Source organism: Cynocephalus volans, chromosome 3 (genome assembly GCF_027409185.1).
Source record: "Cynocephalus volans isolate mCynVol1 chromosome 3, mCynVol1.pri, whole genome shotgun sequence".
In the NCBI taxonomy this organism is placed as follows: Eukaryota; Metazoa; Chordata; class Mammalia; order Dermoptera; family Cynocephalidae; genus Cynocephalus; species Cynocephalus volans.
The window spans coordinates 11221379-11247561 of record NC_084462.1 but is presented as its reverse complement, the minus strand read 5'-3'; the positions used below and the strand labels follow the sequence as shown (position 1 = coordinate 11247561).

Here is a 26183-nt window from a genome sequence, read left to right as displayed (position 1 = left end):
CCTGACTTGTTGCCACACAGATAAGCTTTTTTTCCTACAATGGCTTAATTCTTCCTCACTCACCTAGGCTGCTGTCTCTTCACCATCAATGGCTAGCTCTTAGCTCCAACAAACAAATCACATTTGGCTTTGAATTGCCAATCCTTTCATACAGCCCAGCTGTATATCCATATGGATCTTGGTCATGCTACTGCTCTCCCAAAATTCAAGCCCAGTCTCTTGAGAGGACATCAGTTTAGAGAGAGAAAAAGAATGGCTTAGTGGATCATGAAGATGCAGCTTCAGATATAACTCAGACCTTTCTTTTTCCAGCTTTACAAATCTCAAACCATTGCTTCCAAAACTCAAACACTTGAACAGTTCCCTGGAAAGTCACAATGGAGGAACCATAATGCTCTAGATGACAGTTAATAAATTATAAGAGAAACATCTTAACCAACAAGTCCAGACTCCTATAATCTTCAAATCTGTACACATCCCTCTAGATGTATGTTTGTGTATATGTGTGGTGGGGGAGGAGATCAGCTACCTATACTCTACTCAAGAGGAGTTGATGGCTTCATTCTTGTGTCTATTGTGGTATGAAAAACTAACATTTTTCATCTTAAAGAGCCGGTGACTACATGGCCCTAAGGGCACAGGTAAAGTTGCCACATAAGAAATGTAGAGCACTATAAAAAATGGCTCAGATAGCCTCAATGTATTCTGAGTCCAGTAACAGCAGACCAGATAAATTACCTAACGTCCTTTTAAAAATTTTTTTGAATGTAATCTTTGCAAATTTCTTTCTGACTAGATGCAATTTAAATACAATTTAATTTCTGGAGAACACATTCATCATTGTGAATGTCATTTAACATTGGATGACAGATGTTTTCCCTTGTTCTGAAAAACTCATCAAAAATATAATCATTATCAACTATATAGTATTTCACCACATGGATGGACATATGAGATTCACACAGAAGTCTGTAATTTGCCCAGTCATTCTCAGTTGTAAGGCACTCCTTTTGGACAAGACCATCTCAGAGATCTTTCCTAGACATTTGCTTCTACACCAGTGGTTCCAAATTTTTGAGAGGTGTTATATTAAGAGAACAAACTAGAACGATGCTCCCTGGAGTTGGAATGGCAGCTGCACCAGTATCCTTGAATTCTCTATGCCTCAGTTACCTCATCTTTAAAATAGGGTTGATGTCACTACCTCAAAGGGCTGCTGTGAGGATTCAGTTAAACCACACGAAGTGCTTATTACAGTGCATAGTAGTGAACAACAAACTTTAGCATACACACACACAGTAAATATATCTGTATAAACATACACATATACATATTGACACTTTCTCCTTGATCTAACTCTAGTCAGGCTCTTATAAGGCCACAGAGCCCTGATCTCAGGCTCTATTCCTGGCTTATTTAGTCCAGTTTTTGCAAGAATCCTGCTGAGTCGGTTTAGGGAAAATCCCCTATCCTTGAGATATCATCAAATTCATCACCCACCCTTGATATCTTATCACCCTGGCCTGTCTTCAGAAAAAGTCCTATCAGGTCGGTTTAGCGAAACCAAACCCCTTATCCTTGATGTTTCCTCTTAGTAATTTTTTATCCACTGACCCCCACCCTGCTCCTTGGCTATAAATCCCCACTTGTCCTTGTATTCGGAATGAAGCCCAGTCTTATACTGAGATCTTTCTTCCTCTATTGCAGTAGTTCCTCAATAAAATTTGACTTTACCACTTTAACTTCTGCCAAGCCCTGGTTTTCTTTGGGGGTGGGGGTGTCACACACACACACACACACACACACACACACACACACACACACACACACACACACGCAGGTAGGCGGCTCAAAAATACCTTGGACAATTTGTATGAGTACATCCTCTTTCCTCAGAAAAATGCAGATTTATTTTTTTAAAAAAAAGCAGAACTCTGATCAAAACATCGAGCGGGTTGTTAAGTCCTTCGATCCCACGTTAAAAATTTTTAAGAGATGCTGTGCTTGATTTGGGGTTGTACACTGTTCCGTGGTGACCTCTGAAAAATGTAGTCCAGAGGGAGGAATGGTAGTCTAACCATCAAAAATTAGGTGAAACAGGTTTTATATCCCTATCTCAAGTTATTTCAAAATCATCCTGCAGGGTATAAACTGAGATTATGGAGAGAGCGGGCTGTGCCCTCCACAGTACCTCAGATACCTGAAAATCCTCCAAGGTACGATCCAGATGCAACCAATCAGAGGACTGAGTTTAGAATCGACCAATCAGCCACTACCTACTCCAGCCAATCACTGTTGGCTCATTATCATATCTGGCCTGACTTGGATTACCTACTACCTCTTTAAAGCCTGTTCAGTCCCTGGTACTAGGAGGTAGACTTGAGAGCTGCACCTCCAGTCTCCGTGCAAGTCGCCTTCGCAAATACAGCCTTTCTTCTCACAAAAGCAGGTACGATGCTATTGGCTTCTGTGCACACTGGTAGCATGCCCTTGCTTGGTAACACCAGGAAACGCAGTAAAGAGGCTCGTGCTCGCATGAACATTACTCCCAAGCCACTCCTGAACCCCCCATACACATTCCGCGCACCCAGAACCCTCCCCTACTGGCCACAGGTGAGACCGCCGGTGCGCCCAGTGTTGAGTGGACTCCACCGACCCTCAGCTCACCCTGAAAAGAAGAAAACGGCTCTGAGGGGAAAAAAGGACCGCGAGCTCCTCGGTAATTGGCGGCCGGCTGCTATGGCCTCTGGAAAATGTAGTCCACTCACCAATCTCCAGGGAACAGGGAAAGGCATTCAGGAGGCACCTGGCCTCAGGGACGCCCCCTCCTCCCTCCACCCCGTCTCCCTCCCACAAACACTGCTGCTCACCCGCAGCTCGGGCCGCTCTAGGATCCTCCCCTCCGGACTCCTCCTGGACTGGTAGCCAACACGACCCGGGCCGAGCCCACGTCACTGACCCCCGAGACTCCCTTACCGAGGAACAAACTGTCTGACGCAGAAAATTCGGCGGGAATTCTTAGGGCGTCGCGGTGGCCTCTGGGAAGTGTAGTCAAAATCGGAAGTGTCCTTTACCCCAAACCTTCTTAAGCCCCGGCGCCTAGGGCCCCGACTCAGAAATGCCTGGACGCCCAGGGTTCTTCACCCGGCGCGGAAGGTCGGTTCCCGGTCCCAGCGTGATGAAGCGGGAGGCGTCCAGCGCCATGGATGACTGCTCGGAGCCGCAGTGGCTTCTGGGAAGTTTAGTCCAGAGCCGGCCGCTTCCCAGCCCCTCAGGGCGAATCGCGGAAGAACTCTGGGATATGATTGGGTCTCGGCCGCAAGGGCTTCTGGGAAGTGTACTCCGGATCCTTGCTCTAGTCACGTCTGGAGCCTGGTCGGCCAGCTCATGAGGCTTGACCTCTTCTGGCCGCCAAGGACCAGGCCTTCCTCCTTGAGTTTCTGTGCCTCTGGTACATGACTTGTTATACCTTTCCTACCTACTGTCCTGAGTGTTAGGTATGGGGCAGCCTGTGTGTGACGGGGTGACTTTGTGGATCTGTGTGACAAGAATGATTTGTCTTGAAGCCGTGTGGGACGGAGCAGGTAAGTGGATACCGGAGAATGATTGAGTGATTGGGTGTACCTACGTCTGCGTGTGCACGGTGAATGGATTCTGTGACACTGTGGTGCTTTGGGATTTGTGGTTTGGTATGTGGCTGCGTGGGTGACCACATGTCTGAAAACGTGTGACTGTGGTTATGTGTGAAAGTTGGTGTCAACCTATCTTCTGTGTGTGACCAGAGTTCAGAAACTGTGGGTTTAAGATAAGATAACATAGCTGCATATGCATAAATGTGATTATATGAGTTTGGGTTTCTGTTTGGTTGTCTGTGGGATTGTGACAGCTTCTTTAGGGTTTACTTACGCTATTTTTAAATAGGGTAGCTGCACCTTTCTTTTTACCCTTTAGTTTTGCAACAAAGATAACAAATTTAGCTGGTGGAAAAGTTAAAACATGATTTTTACGTTAAAGAAACTCAGAATTATTGAGGAAAACTCAAAGTCAGCCTGAAATGTTAAAATATGAAAATGGTTCCAACGTATTGTGGTGTGGCCTGTCTTGGCTCTGTTCTATCTACAGTCATTCATTATGTTCTTCTGATTGGAGGATGGGGGCAGAAAAATTCCAGCTTTGGACTGTAGAATTGGCTTTCTCCATCCTGAAGTACTGGATATGCATAGCCTGCTATGCTCACTGTCTGTGTTGGGCCCATTTTTAGGAGCAAACATTATCTGTGAGCCACATGGTACCTATGGGTGGAGGATGAAGATGACGCCTGCGGGAAGTAGGGGAGGCGTAACCCAAGGTAGCTCCAAAAGGTTTTTATGGGTCCTCCAGTATTTCCGCACTCGTGAACCCTGTGTGCTCGCTATGCTCAACATGTTAGTGCAAAATGCATGCCTGTGTGATCCTTTGATTGGTTAGTTCATGGAAAGCCCCTACTTGCTTGCTTATATAAGTTGCAGTGTAACGGCAATAAAGTGCAACTGCCCTGACAGAACCCCTGCCATGTCTGAGTGTCTCTTTCACGGGGCTGGGTTGGCGGGCAGCAGGCTCACTTTTCCCCGAGATCCCTCGGTCCCAACACCCGGGGTAATCCTGTCGGCTCCTTCTCCTTCTGGGTCTGCGGGAGGACCCCAGGCACGCCCCCGTGGGCTGAATGAGAATATTTTCCCTAAGAAGGTTCCAAAGCTTGTCTAAGGCAGCAGTTTATCCCTGAACCAGTCCCAGAACTATTTTTGTCTCCTGATTTAGTTTGGTTTTCATCAGGCCTCATGACTTCTGTGATGTCATGAAGCAGATGTCTTCTATCTCTGATAATTGCTTTCTCTAAGGAATTTACCATCTTGATTCCATCTATAAGGGACTAGAGAAGAAATGGAGACCCATCTCCCTGCAGGCACTGTTTGATGGAAGATTTTTAGTCATACAAGCCTTAATGCAAATACCAACTCAAGCACTCACATACTGTGTTTTTAAGCAAGAAACTTAACTTTTCTACATTTCTGTTTTAATTTTTCTCCTCTAAAGAAAATAAGACCTGGGCCGCCCCGTGGCTCACTGGGAAGAGTGCGGTGCTGATGGCGCTGAGGCCGCGTGTTCGGATCCTATATAGGGATGGCTGGTGCGCTCACTGGCTGAGCGTGGTGCAGACGACACTGAGTCAAGGGTTGCGATCCTCTTGCCAGTCAAAAAAAAAAAAAAGAAAAAAAAGACCTGACTGCAGGGTTACATTGAGGAATTATGATTACTGATATTAAAAGAAAAGATGAGTTAGGCATAGAGGAGGAATATCACACTTCCAAGAGTCAAAGCTCAGAGAGAGAGTGTTCTGTTGGTATAATCAACAGTAGGGGGCAAAGGATAGGAAAACATTTTGCCGCATGCCTTTTTTATATAAAAAATTACAACCCAAGAATGTTCTACTAACCTAAAATATAACTTGGGAAGGTGCACGAAACTTTTCTGGACATACAAGGATTCAGAATATACCATTTACTGAGATGAATATAAATACCCAATTAAATGGCATTTGAAATAAAACTGTCACCTCAAGATGGGAAAATAATGAAAAAGTGGCCAGCAATGAATATCACTCTCTGATTATACAGATGGTTCCTGATTTATGATGGTTTGCCTTGATCTTTCAACTTAATGATGGTGTGAGAGCAATATGAATATAGTAGAAACTGCACTTCAATACCCACAAAACCATTTTTTAAAATTTTCAGTACATTATTCAATAAATTACATGATAGCCAACACTTTGTTATAAAATAGATTTTATGTTAGATGATTTTGCCCAACTGTAGGCTAATGTAAGTGTTCTGATCACATTTAAGGTAAGCAAGGCTAAACTGAGTTATTTGGTAGGTTAGGTGTATTAAATGCACTTTCAACTGACAATATTTTCAACTTCTGATGCGTTTACCAGGACAGTGTCACCCCATCCTAAGGTGAGGAGCATCTGTATTCAAATTTAAATGGAAATCTGGGTGACTCTGTAAGTAACGTAAGTATCAAATAAGTGAAATCAAATAAATGAAATAAGAGGAAAGCTCTTCGCTAGTGAAATAGAGGAAAAATTAAAGAATTTAATATTCCCCTGTAAAGGGGGAAAATGAGCAAGCAAGAGCAGTCTCTTCTTGGAAGGTGGCAAACAAAATTCACCATGGATGAGAAAGTGTAATAGTAATCTCATTCTGCCCAAATAATGATTGTTAAGAATGGGGAGATAAGGGCTGGCACGTGGCTCACTTGGGAGAGTGTGGTGCTGAAAACACCAAGGCCACGAGTTCGGATCCCTATATAGGGATGGCCGGTTCGCTCACTTGGGAGAGTGTGGTGCTGACAACACCAAGTCAAGGGTTAAGATCCCCTTACCAGTCATCTTTAAAGAGAAAAAAGAATGGAGATAATCATTATCCTACGCACAGTGCAAGTTCCAATATTGCAAAAGAAAAGGGGAACAATCAGCCAACATAAGGAAAGAAAAAGACCAAGGTGACATAAGTACCACACAATATAAAATGAAAAGAATGAAGTTGAATTATTACACTATATGAAAATGTGCATTTCCCTTAGAAAAAAAGATTCATAGTTTGAGTTTTGGAAAATCAGCTATGCTTTAAAATAAAGTGATGGGTTGAAAACAAATGATGGGCAAAAATATACCAGGTAAACCAAGATAAATTACTGTTAACAAGTATTAAACACTGTGGAAACGAAATACCAAAAGAATTGCCCTGGGCCAGGGACTGGCAAACTTTTTATCTAAAAAGTGTGACAGTAAATACATTTTGTGGCCATACAGTCTCTGTTGCAACTATTCAGCTCTGCTGTACTGGTGCAAAAGCAGTTACAGATGATAAACAAATGAGTGTGGCTGTATTCCAATAAGACTTTATTTATAAAATAGGCGGCAGGCTGGATTTGGTTTGTGGATCCCTGCTCTAGCAAAATGGGGTATTATGTAATGATAAAAAGTATGACTCATAAATAGAGAGTAATATGTCTTTATAAGTCAAACTACATAAATTACACATAAAAGCAAAAATCTCTGGAAGTTCAAAGAGATCTTGGTTAAAAAAACAAACAAAAAACCAAAATGTAAATTTTAGGAAATTCTGACCTGGCACACCAAATTAGATAAGAACATTGAGAGTTTTATCATTATAATCCACTGGCTTAATAGACTCATTTAGAAACTTGTATCTAAAAATATACAATACAGGAATGGCTGATTAGCTCAGCTTGTCATATCAAGGGTTCAGTTCCCCATACCAGCCAACCATCAAAAATAATAATAAAATACAATACGTATTTTTTCAGTGTTCATGGAACGTATACAAAAGTTAATTCTGTATTTAACCACAAAGAAAAATGTCAAATTCAAAAAAGTAGGTATTTATAGGCCACATTTACCAATCACAATAAAATAAAATTTGAAGTTACATCATTTGGAATGCTTGTGGCTGAAAACTTAGAAAATATCCAGCTAAAAATAAGTTCAGCAATAAAGGTTTATTTTTATTCCATAACAAGGCATCAAGGGCTGGCCCGTGGCTCACTCAGCAGAGTGTGGTGCTGATAACACCACAGGCCCCGGGTTCGGATCCCATATAGGGATGGCCGGTTAGCTCATTGGGTGAGCGTGGTGCTGACAAGGCATCAAAGAGGCAGTTCCAGTATTGGCCTTAGTAGCTGAGTGTTGTCAGGGGTTTGGGTTAGCTTCGCTAAGGTCGTTTTTTCTTTTTTGTTCCAAAATAACTGTGTGCTCTAAGGTCTTGTTTTTTCCTCTTTGTTCCAGCTCCAGGCACCATGTTCTCATAGGAAAATGTTTAAAAGCAGGAAGTGAGAAGGGAGGGAGTCTGCAGAACCTGTCTATCTCCTCTAAATGAGGAAAACCTTTCCCAGAAGCCCCAGCAGATCCCACTAGCCAACACTGGGACAAATCGGCTACCTTGAGCTGCACAGGGAGGCTGGAAAGTTAGCATCCGATATCTTCAGATTCTAAGGCAAGACACAGAGGCTGCCAATAAGGGGACCTGGGTATGGCTGCTGGATAGGCAACCAATGTTTGTGACAGAGGTCATGCAAGATAAAACAATTTAACAATGTGGAAATTTGGAAGCATTCTCCTAAATTTAGATTACTCTTGAATCAGGAAGAAATAAAAACTGAGATTATTATAAAATGATCATTTTCTATTTCATCATTTGCTGTTTTTATTTTAATTTGTGCTTTCATTGCTTGGGTGTTTGCTAGTCTTGAGTAGCTTATTCAATGCATGTGAATATAATCTTTCAGGTTTCCATGTATGTGCATGCATTTAAAGACTGTAAAAATTCCTCCAGTTTTGGCTACATCTCACCTCTTGGCACGTAAAACTCTCAATTTATTCTTTTCATTACAATTCATAGAACTGCAAGATTTATTTCCTTGTTAACCCAAGAGTAATTTGGCTGTGTTTTTGTTATTTCCAAGAAAACTAAAACTTTTGATTCTTGTTAAATTTACCACGCTGTGGTTAGAAAATGTGATTCTGGAATGTGTTATGATAAAAATTTTTTCAACCTTTCCCTGCTTCTTTGACAAGCATGGCCTAAACAATTCACATCGATAAAATTTTTCTTTGATATAAATTTTCTGACATTGGATAAAAGATAAGTTCTGAATGAAGGCATTCTCACTTGAATTACATTCCTTAAGTCTTTCTTCAAGATGCAGGAGTAAGCTGTGATTAGCTTAAGCTAATGGACTTTCCCCATTACTTCCATTCATATGGTTGCTTGCCAACATAAATTCTCTGATGATTAATAATGGATAAGTGCTGATGGAAGGCTTTTCTACATTTATTATATTCACATGTGTTCCTCTATTATGCATCCTCTGATGCTGAACAGTAGTTGAATCATGACTTACATTCCTTCCACATTCCTTATATTCATAGGGCTTTTCCTCAGTATGAATTACCTGATGTTGAATCAGTTGTGAGCAATGACTAAAAGCCTTCCCACATTCCTTACATTCATATGGTTTCTCACCAGTATGAATTCTATAATGTACAGTAAGATGTGAGACACGCTTAAAGGCCCTACTGCATACCTTGCATTGATAGGGTTTCTCTCCAGTGTGAATTCTCTGATGTTGCTTAAGTTGTGAGCTCACTCTAAAGGCCTTTCCACATACTTTACATTCATAGGGTTTCTCACCAGTATGAATTCTCTGATGTCGAATAAGAGTTGAACCTTGATTAAAGGCCTTCCCGCATTCCTTACATTCATAGAGTTTCTTGCCAGTATGAATAGTCTGATGTTGAATCAACTGAGACCGATGACTAAAGGTCTTCCCACATTCCTTGCATGCATAGGGTTTTTCACCAGTATGAATTCTATAATGAACTTTAAGATGTGAGATGCGATTGAAGGACTTGCCACATTCCTTACACTGATAGGGTTTTTCTCCAGTATGAATTCGCTGATGTTCAATCAATTGTGAGCTTCGACTAAAGGCCTTCGCACAGTCCTTGCATTCATAAGGCTTCTCACCAGTATGAACTCTCTGGTGTTGTATGAAATTTGAACCAGAATTGAAGGCCTTTCCACATTCCTTACATTCATAGGGTTTCTTGCCAGAATGAATATTCTCATGTTGAATTAGTCGTGAGCCATATTTAAAGGCCTTCCCACATTCCTTACACTTATATGGTTTCTCATTAGTGTGAATTCCTTGATGATTAATAAGGAATTCTTCTTGCCAGAAGTCTTTTCTACATTTATTATATCCATAGGGTTTTTCTCCAGGATGTATTTTCTGATAAAAAGTACAGGATGCTTGCTGGTCAAAAGTGGGAATTTCTTCATGACTGGTTATCATTTGACTGAAATGTCTGTCTGAATTTCCTGGTTGTCTGTCATACTGGCTTCTGCAATCCCAATCATCTTGGAAACTTGAGCACTCAAGACTATAACTTGTAAGGCTTTCCATTATCTTCCACTGGGATGAGTCAACTTCATATACAGGCTGCTTTGGAAATAATACCTTGGTATCATGTCCAGACTCCAATACTGAAAAAGAACAAAAAAAGCATTTGTTTTTTCCTTTTCTAGAGAAAGGAACTATAGTAAAAACAGCAATATTTAGACTCAAAATAATACCTATAAGCTCTTGAATGTGGCTAAGCAATTAGAAAGTGGGCAAGTAGAATAGAGAAAAGGGAAATACCTTAAATGAGATGAGGGAAATAATCACAGAGGTTGTTAAGAGTAGTTCTAAAACATTAGTATGGATCAGAATCACCTCTAAACCACATTTGCTAAAAAATGAATGTTTTTATGGAACTCTAGAAAAGACCAATATAACCTAGGGTGACAGAAAGCAAATTATTGGCTTCCTGGGGCTGAAGATGAGGGATTGTGTGGGAAGGAACACAAGGAACTTCTCAGGGTGATGGAAATGTTCTCTGTCTTGAATGTGGTGGTGGTTATGCAGGTGTATAAATTTCTCAACACCCATCAATACTACACATAAAATGTGCATTTTAATGAATATAAATTACAGTATGACAGAGATCTTAAAAAACGATGGGGATTTTGCAAGATGGAAAGAGTTCTGGAGATGTATGTAGTGACATTTGCACAATGCAAGTGTACTTAATACTACTGAACTGTATACTTTAAAATGGTTAAGATGGTAAATTTTATGTTATGTGTATTTTACCACAATTAAAAAAAAAAAGTAAAAATAAAAATGACAGAAGGGGTATGTGGCTGGATCCGAGTCTAGCCTCAGTGCCCAGAGGACATATGGGAGAGAGAATGAGCTAGAGGAACATGTTGGTACATCCATCTGCCAGGGGATGTAGTGGAACAGTTTTATACATTTCCTCTGGAAGCTGTAATAACATGGCTGTCATCTTCTTTTGTGATGTTTTCTTTTTTTTTTTTTTTTCTAAAAGATGACCGGTAAGGGGATCTTAACCCTTGACTTGGTGTTGTCAGCACCACGCTCACCCAGTGAGCCAACCGGCCATCCCTATATGGGATCCGAACCCACGGCCTTGGTGTTATCAGCACCACACTCTCCCAAGTGAGCCACAGGCCGGCCCCTGTGATGTTTTCTATATCTGAAGCTTAGCCCTACACCCTGGCTGAAGTCACTGTCAACTGAGTAGCATCTTCCAGACGTTTCCAATGCTTAAAGGTAACCTTGGAAAAAGAAGGGGCCTTGTTCCTTTATAGGATTAAGCCCAATATACTGGGAGTGGACTCCTTCCAGAACAACATACTTTGCTGCTTATTCAAATTGAAAGGAAAAGGTGAATGGTATATTTGATCCTGATTCTACCTTGTACATGATTTCAGCTGCAGTGGCAGGTTTTACTGCAATTATAGCAACCAACCTCATCTAGTTTGAAAAGATTCAGTTACAGCTTGATGCGAGGAGCCATGGGGGGGAAGTGAATGGGTGCTTTTGAATATGTTCATAAAGTGTATCAGACAGCATTAGAGGACTTTATAGGTGCATGCCTGTTTCATATCATGGTGTATCAGAGACTTCCTCATTTTGTTATTTGTTAAAGTACTAAGCAAAAACTACTGGAATTAAGACTACTTCTACAATGGAAGATGATGAAGTCTGTGAAATATGGATAAGATTTTGTGGGAATGATGTTGGCAGCTGTTACCCCAAAATCGTGTGCCACAACTATAGAGCATAGTATAAGAACAAGACTATGTAAAGAGGGCACAAAGTAAAGGTATTTTTTCAGATACCATGTTTGGTTGTTCAAGAGAAAGGTTATGGGTCTTTCTACTGTGGTCTAGCAAGTCATCTGGTGAGACAGATTCCAAACAAAGCCATTATAATGGCCATTTATGCACTGATCTACTCAATGATTAGGACATCTGGTTGCCATCCTACAAAAAAAGGAAAACCAAGAGACTGCATGGACACGGGATATTAAAACCAACCTGATGGATAGAAGAAAAATAGTTTAGGAACAGCTAACTATGCCTAAATAGACATTTGGTTATAGGAATTAAAGTAATCACACATGACCTGGTCTTTTCTGGCAATGTGGAAAAAACTTTGGCTGCTTGCAAGGAAATGCCTTTAAAAGCACTCCTTTCTCCAAAATGCCCTTTTCTCTATTACATCCATCTCACACAGTTGAATTTTGTTGATTTATGGCAGAGTATGGTGGTGTTTACTCCATGAACACTTTCCCACTCTTCTAAATAAGGCCATCCCTAATTATTCGAAGGTACTTTAGAAACTGTGTGGGAAAACAGAATTGAAAAACACAAATCTTCCCAAGAAGTTTTTGAAGTACCCTTGTATACTGTACTACAACTACCCAAAGATTGTACTAACAGTCATAAATTTCTAACTTCTGGCTTCTGTTAAGTCCTTATAAATTTGCAAACTAGCAACGAAAATAATGAGGTCTGTGTTTTTTTATTTCCTGAAGGTCTGGCACAGTATTTTAAAGTTAATTATTTGGGCATTTAGTAGTCACTGTTTTGGACAACCCATGAAACAATGTCTAAAAATTTTAGTATAGACCTAGCATAAAAATGTTTATGTTTCGTCTTCTAACAGGTACTTGACGTTTAGCATAATTTGGGCATTCCAATTGTTTGTTAGCACATCAAACTCAAGTGGTAATAACTGAGGACAAACTATTAACAACTGGGAACAATACTATGTTGATTCTTGGCCATTCCAGTGATATGAGCACATCTGCATATCTTCTCTAACTCTGTGGTACATGAAGACAGCTAGAATGCAACTTACTGTCTTTTCAGTGATTTATTAATTATAAACCTGAATTATCGCCTACTTGTATTTATCACACCTAGGTATCATTTGCTTAAAGGAGGAAATCTTTACCACTTCTGAATTTTTCTTTGCTTGTTTTCACATTAAGCCTTTGAATCTTTTAATTATTTCCAGAAGATCTCTCAAGACTATATGTATTTTGTAGAGAATATGGTAATTTTCAGCTTTTCTCTTATAAGTTTTTAAAGGTGACATTACATTAACATCTGGAACAGTACAAAATTATAGAAAAGGGGCCCTCTGCTGTCTAATTCAGCAGGTTGTGATTTCAGTAGACTTACAGTTTTGTAAACGAACAAAGTACTTTTGACAAGAATTTTATTTTGTCCTAATTTCCTGAATAGTAAATCACAGAAAGATCCAAGTTCATGTAAGAAAATGTGCTAACAAGATAGTGCTTTTAAAAGTTGCGATTAAGGTTCAACTGCATCTTTTTTTTCTTTTTGATTTATAAAGAAAATAAAATTTATTGCTTGTAGTTTCTGAGATTGGGAAGTCCAAAGTCCATCTGGTGATGGCAACAGTGACCCAGGGGTCTCTGTCTCATTGCAAGATGGTGGAAGTAGAGAGAGCAGAGTCAACTGCACCTTTTAATACTTTAAATATGTCATGTGTCCAGTCCTTAAAGACACTATTCAGTGTAATTCTGTTAAGCAATTTCTGCCTATGGATGTTGCTATACTGGTGTATAAAATATGTACAATTAAACTCCAGTGAGATACTTATTTCAGTATATATGAGCTGTACATTCTGTGCAGTGGCTTTATCTTAATGACTCTTTGTGAACGTACTTTGTGGCCTTTTTCAGGAGTAAAAAAGTAGGAGAGAATTCCATGTCAAGATTTTTTTTTTAATAAAAATATTGGCTAATATTAAGCAGAAACATGTTCATAATATTCTTCAGGGTTTTAAAGATATGTTGTTTTGGAGATCTTTAATGTAAGTGTTTTAAGTAATCTGTGTACACTGTGGTGCCCCTAACAGTACTGAAAATTGCCAAGCTTTCTCTGCTGTCACCAATGAAAAACAATGTCGTTTTAAATTCTCTCAGCTTCTCAAATTCATTGTAATCAATAGTAACTGAATATTTCTGAGGTGCTTTGATTGGATTCAAAAATAGTCCAATCAATTTAGAGACAATGTACTGAAAAACAAAAATGGGGGTTTGTAACTTCATTCTGTAAAGTCTCAATCTACAGTGTTTGCCTTTTCAGGTGCCATTTACAAAATGCCTGACGCAATGCCATGTGCTTGTTGAAGATTCCTCAACATTAATTGTGTTGAATGTAGGAAAGAGATTCTCCTTAATCTTAATGATCTAGTATCCCACAAATGATAAAAGAATGATATAAAAATCAGCAGTAAGAAACATTATTTAGCTGTAGCAAATTTGTAACAAGTGTCTTTTGAGGATGAACACGTACATATTCTAATCCTTCTGTATTCAGCACATAAAACTTACGGCATTATTCATGCATTATATTCAGCTTTTAAAAGTATTATGTATGTACTAGAAAGAAAACAGACCCTGGAGTCTTTTGTTTTTTGGGGCAACAACTGGGAAGGAGCAATGAAGTTTAATTTTAATCATGTTTTTTTTCCCCAACAAAGTACAATCTGCAATTTACTTTGTATGACATCAATAATTAAAATACAAAAACAAAAAAACTATATGTGGAAGTTCTATATAAAGTCTGTCTCCAAAATATTTCTTTGGAGTTTTTTTATTATTATTATTGATTCAAATATTTAAGAAGGAAAAAAGTATATGCAAAGCACTGAACATTTTTAAAAACTATATAGTTGTACCTCTGTATCCGTGGGGTATCAGTTCCAGGACCTCCTACAAATACCAAAATCCATGAATGCTCAAGTCCCTGATATACAATGGTGTAGTATTTGCATATAACTTATGCACATCCTCCTAAATACTTTAAATTATTTCTAGGTTACTTATAATACCTAATACAATGTAAATCCTATGTAAACAGTAGCTATACTGGATTGTTTAGGGAATAATGACAAGAAAAACAGTCTTCAAAGGTTCAGTGCAGATGCAACTTTTTTCCTGAAACCCATGGATAGAGGCCTGACTGTATCTTGTTTTCTATCAAATAAAACTTGTTTATTCTAATATAGAGATAGTAAGCATTTTTCAGAACGGTTGCACTTTTATTATAGAAAGTTGAATTGAACCTATTCAAGTTAAAGCAGTAGATACTGAAAGTACTACTTCTTTAATAGATGCTGTAGTACTCTAACAAAGCAGCAGATAAAACTCTTGAATCCACTCGCTCATAGGAAGTTTTCTCAGTTTCAAAGCCCAAATCTGAGGATTATCAATCCTGTGATTGTGGGATACCATACAGTGCTTTTAAAAGCATACCTCAAAAAGCTATGTCACTAAAGCTTTGTTGTAATTCTCATTATGTATGTAACTGTGAAACTAACTTTACTAGATGGAGCCCACAATTGATTTGTAATTTTGAAACCATGACAGACTATTATTAGATTATTTAACCCTGCCTTTTGTCTTCTAAAAACATCTAATGACAATATGGAACAACTTTATTATATTAGGACCAGCAGCTTGGGTTGTTAAAAAAAAATGAACAGTGACTCTTACTGAAGTATAAACATTTCATCATTTCCAGATTTGTTTTAAATTACTAAAAATGTTGACTTGCATTTTAAAGACCTAAAGGCTAGAAATCAATCTCCCTGACTCTTTCATTTTTCTTCATGCCCAATACTAAGTTGTTTACATGACCTTCTGCCCAGACTGCTGGTAGGGAACACTTTCGGGCTGAAAAATAAATTGTTCAGCCTTTTCCTCTTCCAAAATTGATCATGACTTTAACATTCCTAAGAATATGAGAGTACTTCAAAAAATTCACGCAAAAATTGAATTAAAAGATAATAGGAATCCTTCAATGAACTTTTTGAAGATGCCTTGTAGATATTTCCCAGTGATTTAAATTAGAAAGATTTTTAATATATAAAATCACTTAACACAATGTACTTTCTGCCTTCTCATATCACCTCTCCATCATGCCCTTATATCTTAATCTATACACTGACTTTTATGCTATTCCTTTCAGAAACATAGAATTCTTATTTTACTCTAGTTTTTGTGTTAATAAACATTTTAAATGTATACCCCTTGCATATGTGAAGAATTAAATTATGACCTATCAGTCATAGCTAAATAGTCAACTTTGTAAGAGCTGATATGTTTTGATTCATGTGAGGTTTGCTATTCTTGCATTTATATACATGGCTGTAAATTACGTGCACTTGCTCTGTATTTATGTTAAATAGCTAACTTTTATCTGAATTGTTAAGTCAAAAAGTTAAAATGTGCTTATGAAAAAAAAATTATGGGAATCATGTCCAAAGAACACAGGAGCCAGTTTGAAAGGATTCTCAATAGACAAATTTGGAAAAACATGAACATCATGATAAATGATAATGGCTTATAATCTGTTACTGAATAAGTCTACTAACCCATTTGATATAAATGAATAAATAAATGGTGAAAAGGAGAAAACTCTTCTTTACAGTAGTATGCTAACTAATAAATGAGGAATAATAAAGTTTTTTTAAAAATTACTATTTCCAAGAGAAAGTTATCAGTGAATTCTGAATCTAGCAGGTGAAAAATGTGTGAGGAGCATATTTATATACTCTTAAAGTAGGTCCCTACAAATCATGACTCAGCTCTACTGCCACACTGGCTTCCCACTGCCCACAGCACAGAATCCAAACTTAACATGTCTGCCTTTCCTACTATATCTCTTTGTGCTCCTTCCCTTGCTCATAGACTCCAGTCACACTGGCTGTCCACTCTCTCAGAATCAGCAAGGGCTTTCCCTGCTTAGGGCCTTCACACACACTGGCTAGGAATAATGTTTCACCAACTTTGACTCAACTTCCATGTCTCAGCTGAAATGCCTTTTCCTTGGAGAGGCCATCAGCTCAAGCATGCACCCCAAATAAACCTGTTCTTTCACATATCTATGTGGGTGGGGGTGTGTGCATGCATGCATGCATGTGTGTGTTAGTGTCTATTTCCCTACTACAGTATAAGTTCCATGAAGGCAGGGATAATGTCTGTCTGCCTGCCTGCCTGCCTTACCAGTGCATATTCCGTGGTGCACAATAAAAGCTCAATAAATACTTGTGGACCAACTCTCCAAAATTCAAACTGATATAAATTCCTTTTGAAAAGTGATCAAAGGCTATGGACATCTTTCCAAAGAGAAAATACTTACCTTATTAACGACCATATCTGTATTCACTCTAGCCCTACATGCAGGTTGAAGTTTTAGATGTTTCAGAAAGAAAGGAGCAACCACCTTTGTCAAATGCTGCTGACAAGCTGAGGAAGATGATGATTAAGATATGAATTTGGGGGCCGAGCCCGTGGCGCACTCGGGAGAGTGCGGCGCTGGGAGCGCAGCGATGCTCCAGCCGCAGGTTCAGATCCTATATAGGAATGGCCGGTGCACTCACTGGCTGAGTGCCAGTCACGAAAAAGACAAAAAAAACCCCAAAAAACAAGACATGAATTTGGCAACTTGGAAGGAAGATTTTCTAATACAAAGGTCTGCTTCCTTGACAACCAACTAACCTGTTACCTGTAGATGGTGCTCCATTCCCATCAATGCTTCACTCACCTGGGCACAGGTTTCCTGCTGCTGCCCTCTCCACCATCCAGGGCTCTCTGCCTTGCTCCAGGAATGAGATCACATCACGTTGTGAAACGGCAAGACCTGGAGATGAGAAGAAACATGCCTCCCTGTTATGGTGTGGGGGCCCCAGAATTCAGATTCAGGACCTGGTCATCAAGCAGGAGAGGCAGTTGCAGGAAGGGCCATAGGAGGGAAGACAATGGGCTGCCCTTTAACTGCTCAGAAATGACCAACCAGTCACAAAACTGAAAGGCAACCAGAATATGACCAGGAAAGAATGGACATGCCCGAAGGTAATCTCCAAACTAACAGACCACATCACCTTACCCAGTGAGACCAGGTTGCTGTAGGTCTCCAACATCACATCTCTGTACAAATCCTTCTGAGCAGGCTTCAGACATTGCCATTCTTCTTGGGAGAAAACTATGGCCACATCCCTGAACAATTCTGGCCCCTGGAACAAAAGGCATGTATGATATATGCATATTTCAATGTTTTCACAGTGGGATAAAGGAGCTGTAGGAGGTCTTTGCAGGAGGAACAAGGTGAACAAGAAGGTTGGGACTGGATGTGAGCAGAGGACACTAAATGAGCATTAGTAAAACAGAATATTCAAACACTCTCAAACACTCCTTTTGACTGCAAACCAAAGCTCTTGTGCACAGGTCTGGGCTGGAAATTAAGATAAAGCTAAATGTACAACTCGGTGGATTTAAAAAAAAAAAATCAAGCTAAATTTAGTTTTCCTTATTGTAAGAAAGAGTGTAATAAAGCATGTAGCCCACTCTGTGCCTGGCATAAAAAATTCTCAGTTAAGGAGAGACCTATTACTTTATCTTGATGGAATAAGAACAACAACAAAAAAGATTTTTGATGGACTTTGTCTAAATATTTTATTTTATTTTATTTTAGTCTTTTTCACGACCGGCCACACCGCGCTCAGCCAGTCAGCGCACCGGCCATCCCTATATAGGATCTGAACCCGGGGCGGGAGCCCTGCTGCACTCCCAGTGCCGCACTCTCCCGAGTGCGCCACGAGGTCAGCCCTAAATATTTTATTTTTAAAAATGTTATAAAAAATGTTTTCTATCTTAGAAACAGGATTTTCATGTAAGTCAAGAATTTCTTGAAGAAGTAAGTTCAATATCATGTCAGAACATATCTCAAGCATTTTTCTTAGTGAAAAAAAGATCACTTTTATTGACTGTACAATTTTCTATCAAGTGAAAAAAATGACTTAAACATTCTCTTTTTTGGATCCAGAGGTCAGATCAGATCTCTAAGGCACTTCCAGGCTCTGCCCATCTGCCCATCTGGATGGTCACCTCTCTTGCTATCATCTGTTGTCCTTGGCTCTACACTTCTGTTGCTCTTACCCTGAAGAAGTTGATGGAGAACAAACCAGAATCTAATGTTCTGTTCTACTTCAAACTAGACCTTAATTCTGGCACTTAATCCCTCATGGATTCCTAGCTAAGCCTCAATTATACACCCAATCATCAGTCTCTCCCAAAGTAGGACCCTACACAACACAACGAAATTGAGACAACCAACACCACCTCCCCTGCTTTTTCCATATGTGACCACTCATAAGTGTTTATTTCCATCTCTTCAAATGTCAGATCCTACAAGGGATGCTCTCATTTCACACAGGGAAATGGATTTATGCCCCATCTGACCTCCTGGCGGAAGACTGAACCATCAGTAGATGCGGAGTGCTACACTGTATGAATCCCTGGGCATCTGTCAGAGAGGAAGGGGCAATGGGAGAGGGGACTAGCTACCTGGTCCTTTTACCCCATGAAATGGGAACCTCTGAGAACCAAATTCCGGGATGGAACCCAGGTGGAAAGTATCAAGATAAGGAAAGCAAATATTTACATGATTTTAAAACTCACAAGGGACATGACTTTTAGAATTTCAAGGGCTGATGGGTCCTCCTCCTGGTTCCTCTCTTGGGGAAGGGCAGAGTCCTGAGATGGCAGAGCTGGGGAGGAAAGAGCAAACATGAGAGGCTAGGCTTGCCTCACAGCTCTCAGAATGCCAAGGTTAAAAGTCCCCACCTACTTGCCCTCCACCCACCAAAAAAAATAGAGTTGGGACAATCTGTGATCCTCATCCAACCCCAGGAAACCAGCTTTAGCTGCTGCAAGGACATGGGAAACAAGTGGTCTTTTCTCTTTCATTTCCCCTAAATACCCAGAGGTTCTGCCTTGTTGCTGATGCAAATGTGAGACAGGGATGCTCAGACCTGTTCCAGTGACTGAGACTCACACAGTACCTCAGGGACAAGAAAAGCTCTCCTTAAGCCAGAGAGCACAAAGGGCCTGCCTGCATAATTTGCATAGCCCCAGCCCAGAATAAAGCCTTTCCAGAATCAGGCAACTTAACTCTCTCATGCATGCATCAAATGTAACACCTTCAGAAGTCTGCCTGACTCTTTTCCCAACTTCCAAATTTACAACGAGCCCTACAGCCCAATGTGAAGCTTCCGGGGGCCTTCTTTTAGTCAACAAATGGGATAGGGTTGCAGGGAATTAGACAAATTAGATGGAGCAGGGTCGCCGCTCTATTATCAGCACATAAAATGTGCCCTTCTACAGAAACAGAGCAGTGTGCAAAGCTGCATGCACAATAATATTGGCTGAAGAACAGAATAGAAAATTAGTACATAAATAAGCAAGTCTACAAGTAGGCAAGTGGTTGAATTATTTTTGGCATATCCATATAATAGAACACCAAGCAACTATCAGAAACGATGTTCCAACATTAAACGACAAAAGATTTTCACAACTGGATCCTTTCACAATATGAGAACATTCAGCCAAAAGAAGTCAAACCCATCCACCCACTGACACATGGGCTAAAAACAAAACAAAAACAAAACAAACAGGAATAGAAAATACCCAAGTATTTAGTGTTGTCATTTAAGCACTTCTTACATTCGTCATTAAATGAGTGGTATTCTGTAAAAGCGTAGTACAGTGCCTGACATATTACAAATAATTCTAAGTAATGTGCCAATTACGAATGTCGTTTAACAGGCAGTTTTTCCTTATTATGACCACTTTTATATGCATTGTTTGTATTAGCTGTACAAATCCTATGACATGGACGACCTGATTTACTCAACTGTCTCCCCACGGTTGGACGTGGAATTTGGACAAGATCATCTAAATGTTCCCAAGAATAACTCTCTGCTTCTAAAACTCGTGGTTCTAAATCTTTTGGGGTCTTGCAAATTTTGGAAAACATCATGAAACAAGACTCAGCCCCAGATTTTAAAAAAAACAAAAACAAAAAACACGCATATGAACGAATGCAAAACATCCCCAATTCTAGGGGATCGCAGACCCCTCCACACCCATCTAAGGGGTCCATGGACCTGTGCTGTGAGCCTGAACGCAGAAAGGGGGCGCTAACGGGGCACGTGCAGCGAGGGTCGGCGGGAAAAGTAGTCCACAGCCACAAAACCAACAGACCGACGCCGGGTTGAGATGTTTCGGTTCTTCTAAAGCCCGAGGCCCTCCCGGCCGCGGCGCCGGCTCCCGCACGGAACCCAGAGGGCCTGGAAAGCTCTGGAGCCCCTCACCTGCCGCCTTCTTTGGGTCCAGGTACTACGGTAGCTGCGCCCTCAGCGGCCCAGAACTCGCTTCCACCTTGGTACTGGCGGACTCGCCGCCCGGAGCCGGAAGATGGCGCAGGCGCACAAAGCGCCGCCGATGCTGCGTCGTGATTGGGTCAGCGCCGCAATCTCTCCTGGGAAACGTAGTCTCTAGGCGCAAAGCCCGAAGCCAAGCCTCGAAACCGGATCTCACGGTATTTCAGGGTGGGCGGAGCCTGTGCGTGCGTGCGTGCGTGATCCCGTGCGGAACGCATGTTCGACTCCCTGGGTCGCTGCGGGTTGGCTTGGGCGTTGAGTTTTCTGTCTGGGCGTGATTTTCTGGTTGTGGATGACTGATCGAGTGTGTGAGTGGCCGTGACTGCGTTTGCGGTGGTTCTTGTGATGGTGTGTGGTGTTTGGTTCTGACTTGGCGTGGGTCTTTGAATGTGTGACTGGAACCACTTAACGGTGGATACACAGTTGTGTGTGACTGTTTTAAGTGTGTCTGGTGAAAAATTTTCTCATCCATTAAATCACCATTTCCGTGGAGCAGCCATTTTACCGGGAGGTTTGGAAGCAGAAACAAGCCTAAGAATTTATCTGGTAACTAATTTTAAGTATTAAATCTATGGTGAAATAAATGTGGATTATGAAGGAGAATGAAAAATCAGCAAAAATGTTATAAAGGAGATGTCAAGGAGTTTATTGTTAAAGGGCGTCATATTTTGGCCAACTACCAGACGACCACAGGTAGTTAGTTGTTCATACTCTTCTGCTGTTCGGCGACTCTGGTGTGGAAAAGTGTGAGAAGTCCCGGACTTTACACATACTGAGGCAGCATGGTCCAGTATAGTATGGTCGGGGATCCTATGTCCTGGATGCTTATCAGGCCCTGTTATGCGCGGTCTCTGACTGAGGGAACCTTCCCTGTCCAAGGTGCTACAGTTTGTCCTTGAGCCAGAGTCTAGAGCTACTGTCTCGATTTGATCTTGTTTCTCTCAGACCTTGTGACCTCTGTGGTGTAGTAGTTAAGAGTGTGAACTCTGGAGCCAGAATGTCTGAGCTCCAGTCTCAGAGATGTAGTTCAGTTTCCACATTTGAAAGTGGTAATGCTAATAGCTTCTAACTTATTGAATTGTTGGGAAGGACTAAATTAGCTAATATATGTAAAAGAATGCTTCTACTACTGCTTTGGATAAGGAGATGGTGATGTGAATGAAGCTAGTGCTTTCTTTGTCCAAAGATGCTTTTTGCAAGAAATCTCCCACATTGCCTCTTTAACACATTCTTCAGGAGAGGGTAAAGGCAGCATTTCCCTTGCAGGCACAGTGATGTGGAAAGATGTATTTTGGATGTGGATTCAAATACCAACTCAGCCATTTTCTAGTCTCTTGACTAGGTTTCTTTTTCCATAAAAGTAAGAGTGGAATGCTGGCTTGCAGTTTTGTGCTTAGATCAAATAAAATAATGCAATAAAAGCAAAGCTCAGAGCTTAGGTATTTCTGATTACTGATATTAAGAGACAGCTTAAGTAAGGATCAATGAATTTCACATTTGTGAACCTGCAGTTCAAAGAGATAGTTTTAAATTTATCCTACCTGACCTTATTCATGGACTGTGTTATAAGTTCAAGAACAGAGGGCAGCCACAAAAAGTAAGGATCTTTTTCTATTTTCTTTGATCCTGGGAAGGGGTGAGTGGCTCTAGTTTTTCTCTAACATCCCACTGTCTGTGTGTGTCTGTGTGTACCTAAGTGTGTTTGCTTGTGGAGGACAGGAAGGAAGAGGACCAAGCTGGTGCAAAGCCAGCCTTCTGTCAGGGTAACTTTCTTCTATATCATATCTATTTTTTTAGACTACTTAATCTTCCAAAGAGAAATTTAGAAAGTGATGATATGGCCACTTCACTTCTATGTGTTTTGAATTAAAAAATGCACATTCTGAATATAATAGAAAATTTCTCTTCCTCTCTTAGTTGAAGAATAGTTTGCATTTAACAAATGATTTTTTTGAAAAATCTGATTCTGTAATGGTTACCAGAGGCTGGAAAGGGAAGGGAGACTGGGGGAGGGGAAGAGGTGGATTAATGGGTACAAAGTTACAGGTAAATAGGAAGGGTAAGTTCTGATGTTCTAAGCTGACTATAGGTAGTGATATTGTATTGTATATTTCTAAATAGCTAGAAAAGAGGATCTTGAATGTAATCACCACAAAGAAAAGATAAGGTGTTTAGGTGCAAATGTTTAGGTGTAATCTACACTAAATGGATCGTATTACAGTATATGCATGTATTGAAACAACTCGCTGTACCTCACAAATATTAAAGAATATCTGATTCCAAAGAATTATGTGGTGATTGTAGAAATTTTAGAAAGTACTCATAACACAAAAGAATTAGCATTATTCATAATCCCACAATCCAGAGATAATTACGGTTGAAATTTGAGGGTATAATTTTCCATACTTGTTCTGTCCATTTACATCTGCCCTTCTGTTTATCTTTCTGTTTTTATATAGTACTTTTCAAAAGCAGTACCTGCCATATGCAGTCTGGTAAACTGCTCTTCTTACCTGAAATTAGTCATGAACATATTTGTCTGTAATTATATTTTTTATGCTATTCCATAATTTTACCAATCTAGTATTGTTTAATTCAGGACCCTGAACACTGGATAAAAGCATGGTCATATACAAGGGTAGTTCAAAAAGTTCATGGAAAGATTCATAGTATCTTTTAGTTCTATTTTTCTATGAACTTTTTGAAGTACCCTTGTACATTAACTGTCTCTCTTGTCTGAGTCCACAAATCCTCCCTGAGAATGTGAGGTCCCAGCCTTTTGGTGGGTAACTGTGTTTATTTCTTGGTCTGTTGACATTCAAGAAATGTGGACTTTATTTCTCTAAAAAGGAGTGGGGTTGGTTGAAGCTAGCACAGAAGGATATATATCAGGATACGGTATTGGAAAACTACAGAAGTTTGGCTTACAGACAAAAACATCTTCCCCCCAGTAGTTGAAAATATAACTCTTGTCCAGGAATGATTTGATTTTTTTAGTGGTGAAATTCTGGGGAGTTTTTTGGTTGTTACACATCCAGTTCATGAAGAAATGGTTGAGATTTGAGGGATGGTGATAGGCACCTCATTGACTCCTACTCCTTAATCTTCTTTCTCCAGTGACTGTCTCACCTACAGCTCTGGCTATGCAATGGTTTCTCTTCCCTAATGACTAAAGGGGAGGGTCTGAACCCCTAAACAAAGTCTCCTGTTTCTTCTAGGAGGAGTTTATATTCCTAAGTCATTTGTTAATTAATATATCGGAATAAGAGAAACAGCCGTCTGTGATAGAAAGTGAAACGACTATTTGTTGCTGTGGTGAGAGGACCAATTTAGGAGGAAAGCTTTGCCTGGGAAATCCTGCTTTCCCTGAGGAGTTACCACCTTGCTCTTATAAAGGAGAAGGTAATTAATGTCACAGGATCCAGAGAGTTAGAGGAGAATGACAACCTAGAAAAGATCTTTTGAGTTAGAAACAGGAATCTTAAGTTTCAGTAGGATGGAATGAGTAGAGATCAGTCTGATAGAAGCTTACGTGGAAGGACTTCTTTTTCTAAGATATGAGAAAAGAAAACTCCATTATTAAAAAAAAATTACAAAAGTAGCATAATCACAAATGTATGTCATTTAACAATAAGAAAATAAATTATTCGTTATTCACATTTAAATATTTCTAACCATAGTGTAAATCAAATTTTGTTTCAGCTTTTAGTCACATAAAATTATATCATTTTTCCCCCTGCTGGCACAATCTCAGTGGGACGTATTATTGTATATTTAGGCTGATTCCAATTTTATGCTAATAAAAGTACATGTCTAGGCAAATATGTATTTTTGTAATTGCTTATGGTAAATTCCAAAAGTGGAAGGCCTGAGATAAAGAGTATAAATGTATTTCAAACTTGATATGCTCTTTAGAAATTTATCTATTTTTCATTTTAATATTTCACTATTTTCTCAGCTACTGTTCATTGCATGTATGGTATAAACCTAGCATTTAACCTGATTAGTTTCTTAAAATTTTCTTTCTTTCTTTCTTTTTTTTTAAACTAACATTTACTTTGTTCCCCCCAATTACAAAGGTAACATGTTCAATGTTGAAAATCTGGAAAAATGCCAAAAAGCACTAAAGGGGAAAATGAGACTCTTGGCAGTTCCACCATCTAGTGATAAACATCATCAGCTCCTTGTGTGACCCAGTATTTCCATGTGAGTGCAGAGATGTGCTGCTTGCAAACTTCCTCAGGCACATCAGACCCCTCAGCTCACCCTTCACCTTCCAACCCCTTCCTCCTGGGTATTCTGCAAACTCTTATTTTTTTTATTTTTATTTTTTCTGCAAACTCTTAGAGGACTGTGTAGGGCTGGTCCAAGTCCAATCCTTACAACAATGCTACAGTAGGAATTGATGAGGAAAAGGAGATTTAGAGAGGGGAAGTGTCTTGTTTGAGACAACAGAGCTTAATATTAAGGGGTGAACTTGGGATTGTGACTCATCTGTCAGGATGCAAAGCCTGTGTTTCCAATCTAAATGAATTTTCCATTCAGATTTCCTACCCTCTAAAGCCCATTTAGAGGAACTCTACCGGGCTAGAGGAATGACAGGTCAAAGTTCTGAGGCATGAAGGCCCCTGAGCCCAGTGTTTGTGGTGGGACCTCTTGGGCCAGCTTCCTAAGACAGGCTGGCCCTGACAAGGCACAGAGCATCTGCCCTTTCCACAGGATAGCCTCTCATATCTTCCCCTGAATCTCACAACATAATTTGAGAAAGTGGATTTGGGCAGGTAAGAATTGGTGGCTCCTTTTCAGAGTAAATCAATTTATGCTCACCAAACTGGGAAAATCCTCTTTGCTGAGAAGGGATCATTCAACGGTTCCTTTAGAAGAAACTGGTGATATTTAGGGAGGGAGGTCCCCTGTCCCACCAGCCCTCAAGAACGTGG

The 26183-nt window shown here is 40.0% G+C and overlaps 1 protein-coding gene and 1 pseudogene across 1 annotated transcript; one reads left to right on the top strand and one right to left on the bottom strand.

Annotated features, from left to right (window-relative positions):
* Positions 1-7505: 7505 nt before the first annotated feature.
* Positions 7506-21215, bottom strand: ZNF582 (zinc finger protein 582). Its single transcript, XM_063088621.1, has 5 exons — positions 21175-21215; positions 19481-19569; positions 17910-18036; positions 17568-17663; positions 7506-10112 (listed from the first exon to the last, which is right to left on the bottom strand). The coding sequence occupies exons 2-5, from the start codon at positions 19487-19489 to the stop codon at positions 8791-8793; spliced, it is 1554 nt and encodes a 517-aa protein (XP_062944691.1). The 5' UTR covers positions 19490-19569; positions 21175-21215; the 3' UTR covers positions 7506-8790.
* Positions 10607-12010, top strand: LOC134371666 (solute carrier family 25 member 36-like; annotated as a pseudogene).
* Positions 21216-26183: the final 4968 nt, after the last annotated feature.

Coding starts and splice junctions, on each gene's coding strand:
- ZNF582 (XM_063088621.1), bottom strand. Junction 17,664..17,909: donor CAGCAACCTGGTCTCACTGG/GTAAGGTGATGT, acceptor TCTCATCTCCAG/GTCTTGCCGTTTCACAACGT. Junction 10,113..17,567: donor AGCAGGAAACCTGTGCCCAG/GTGAGTGAAGCA, acceptor GTTCTTTTTCAG/TATTGGAGTCTGGACATGAT.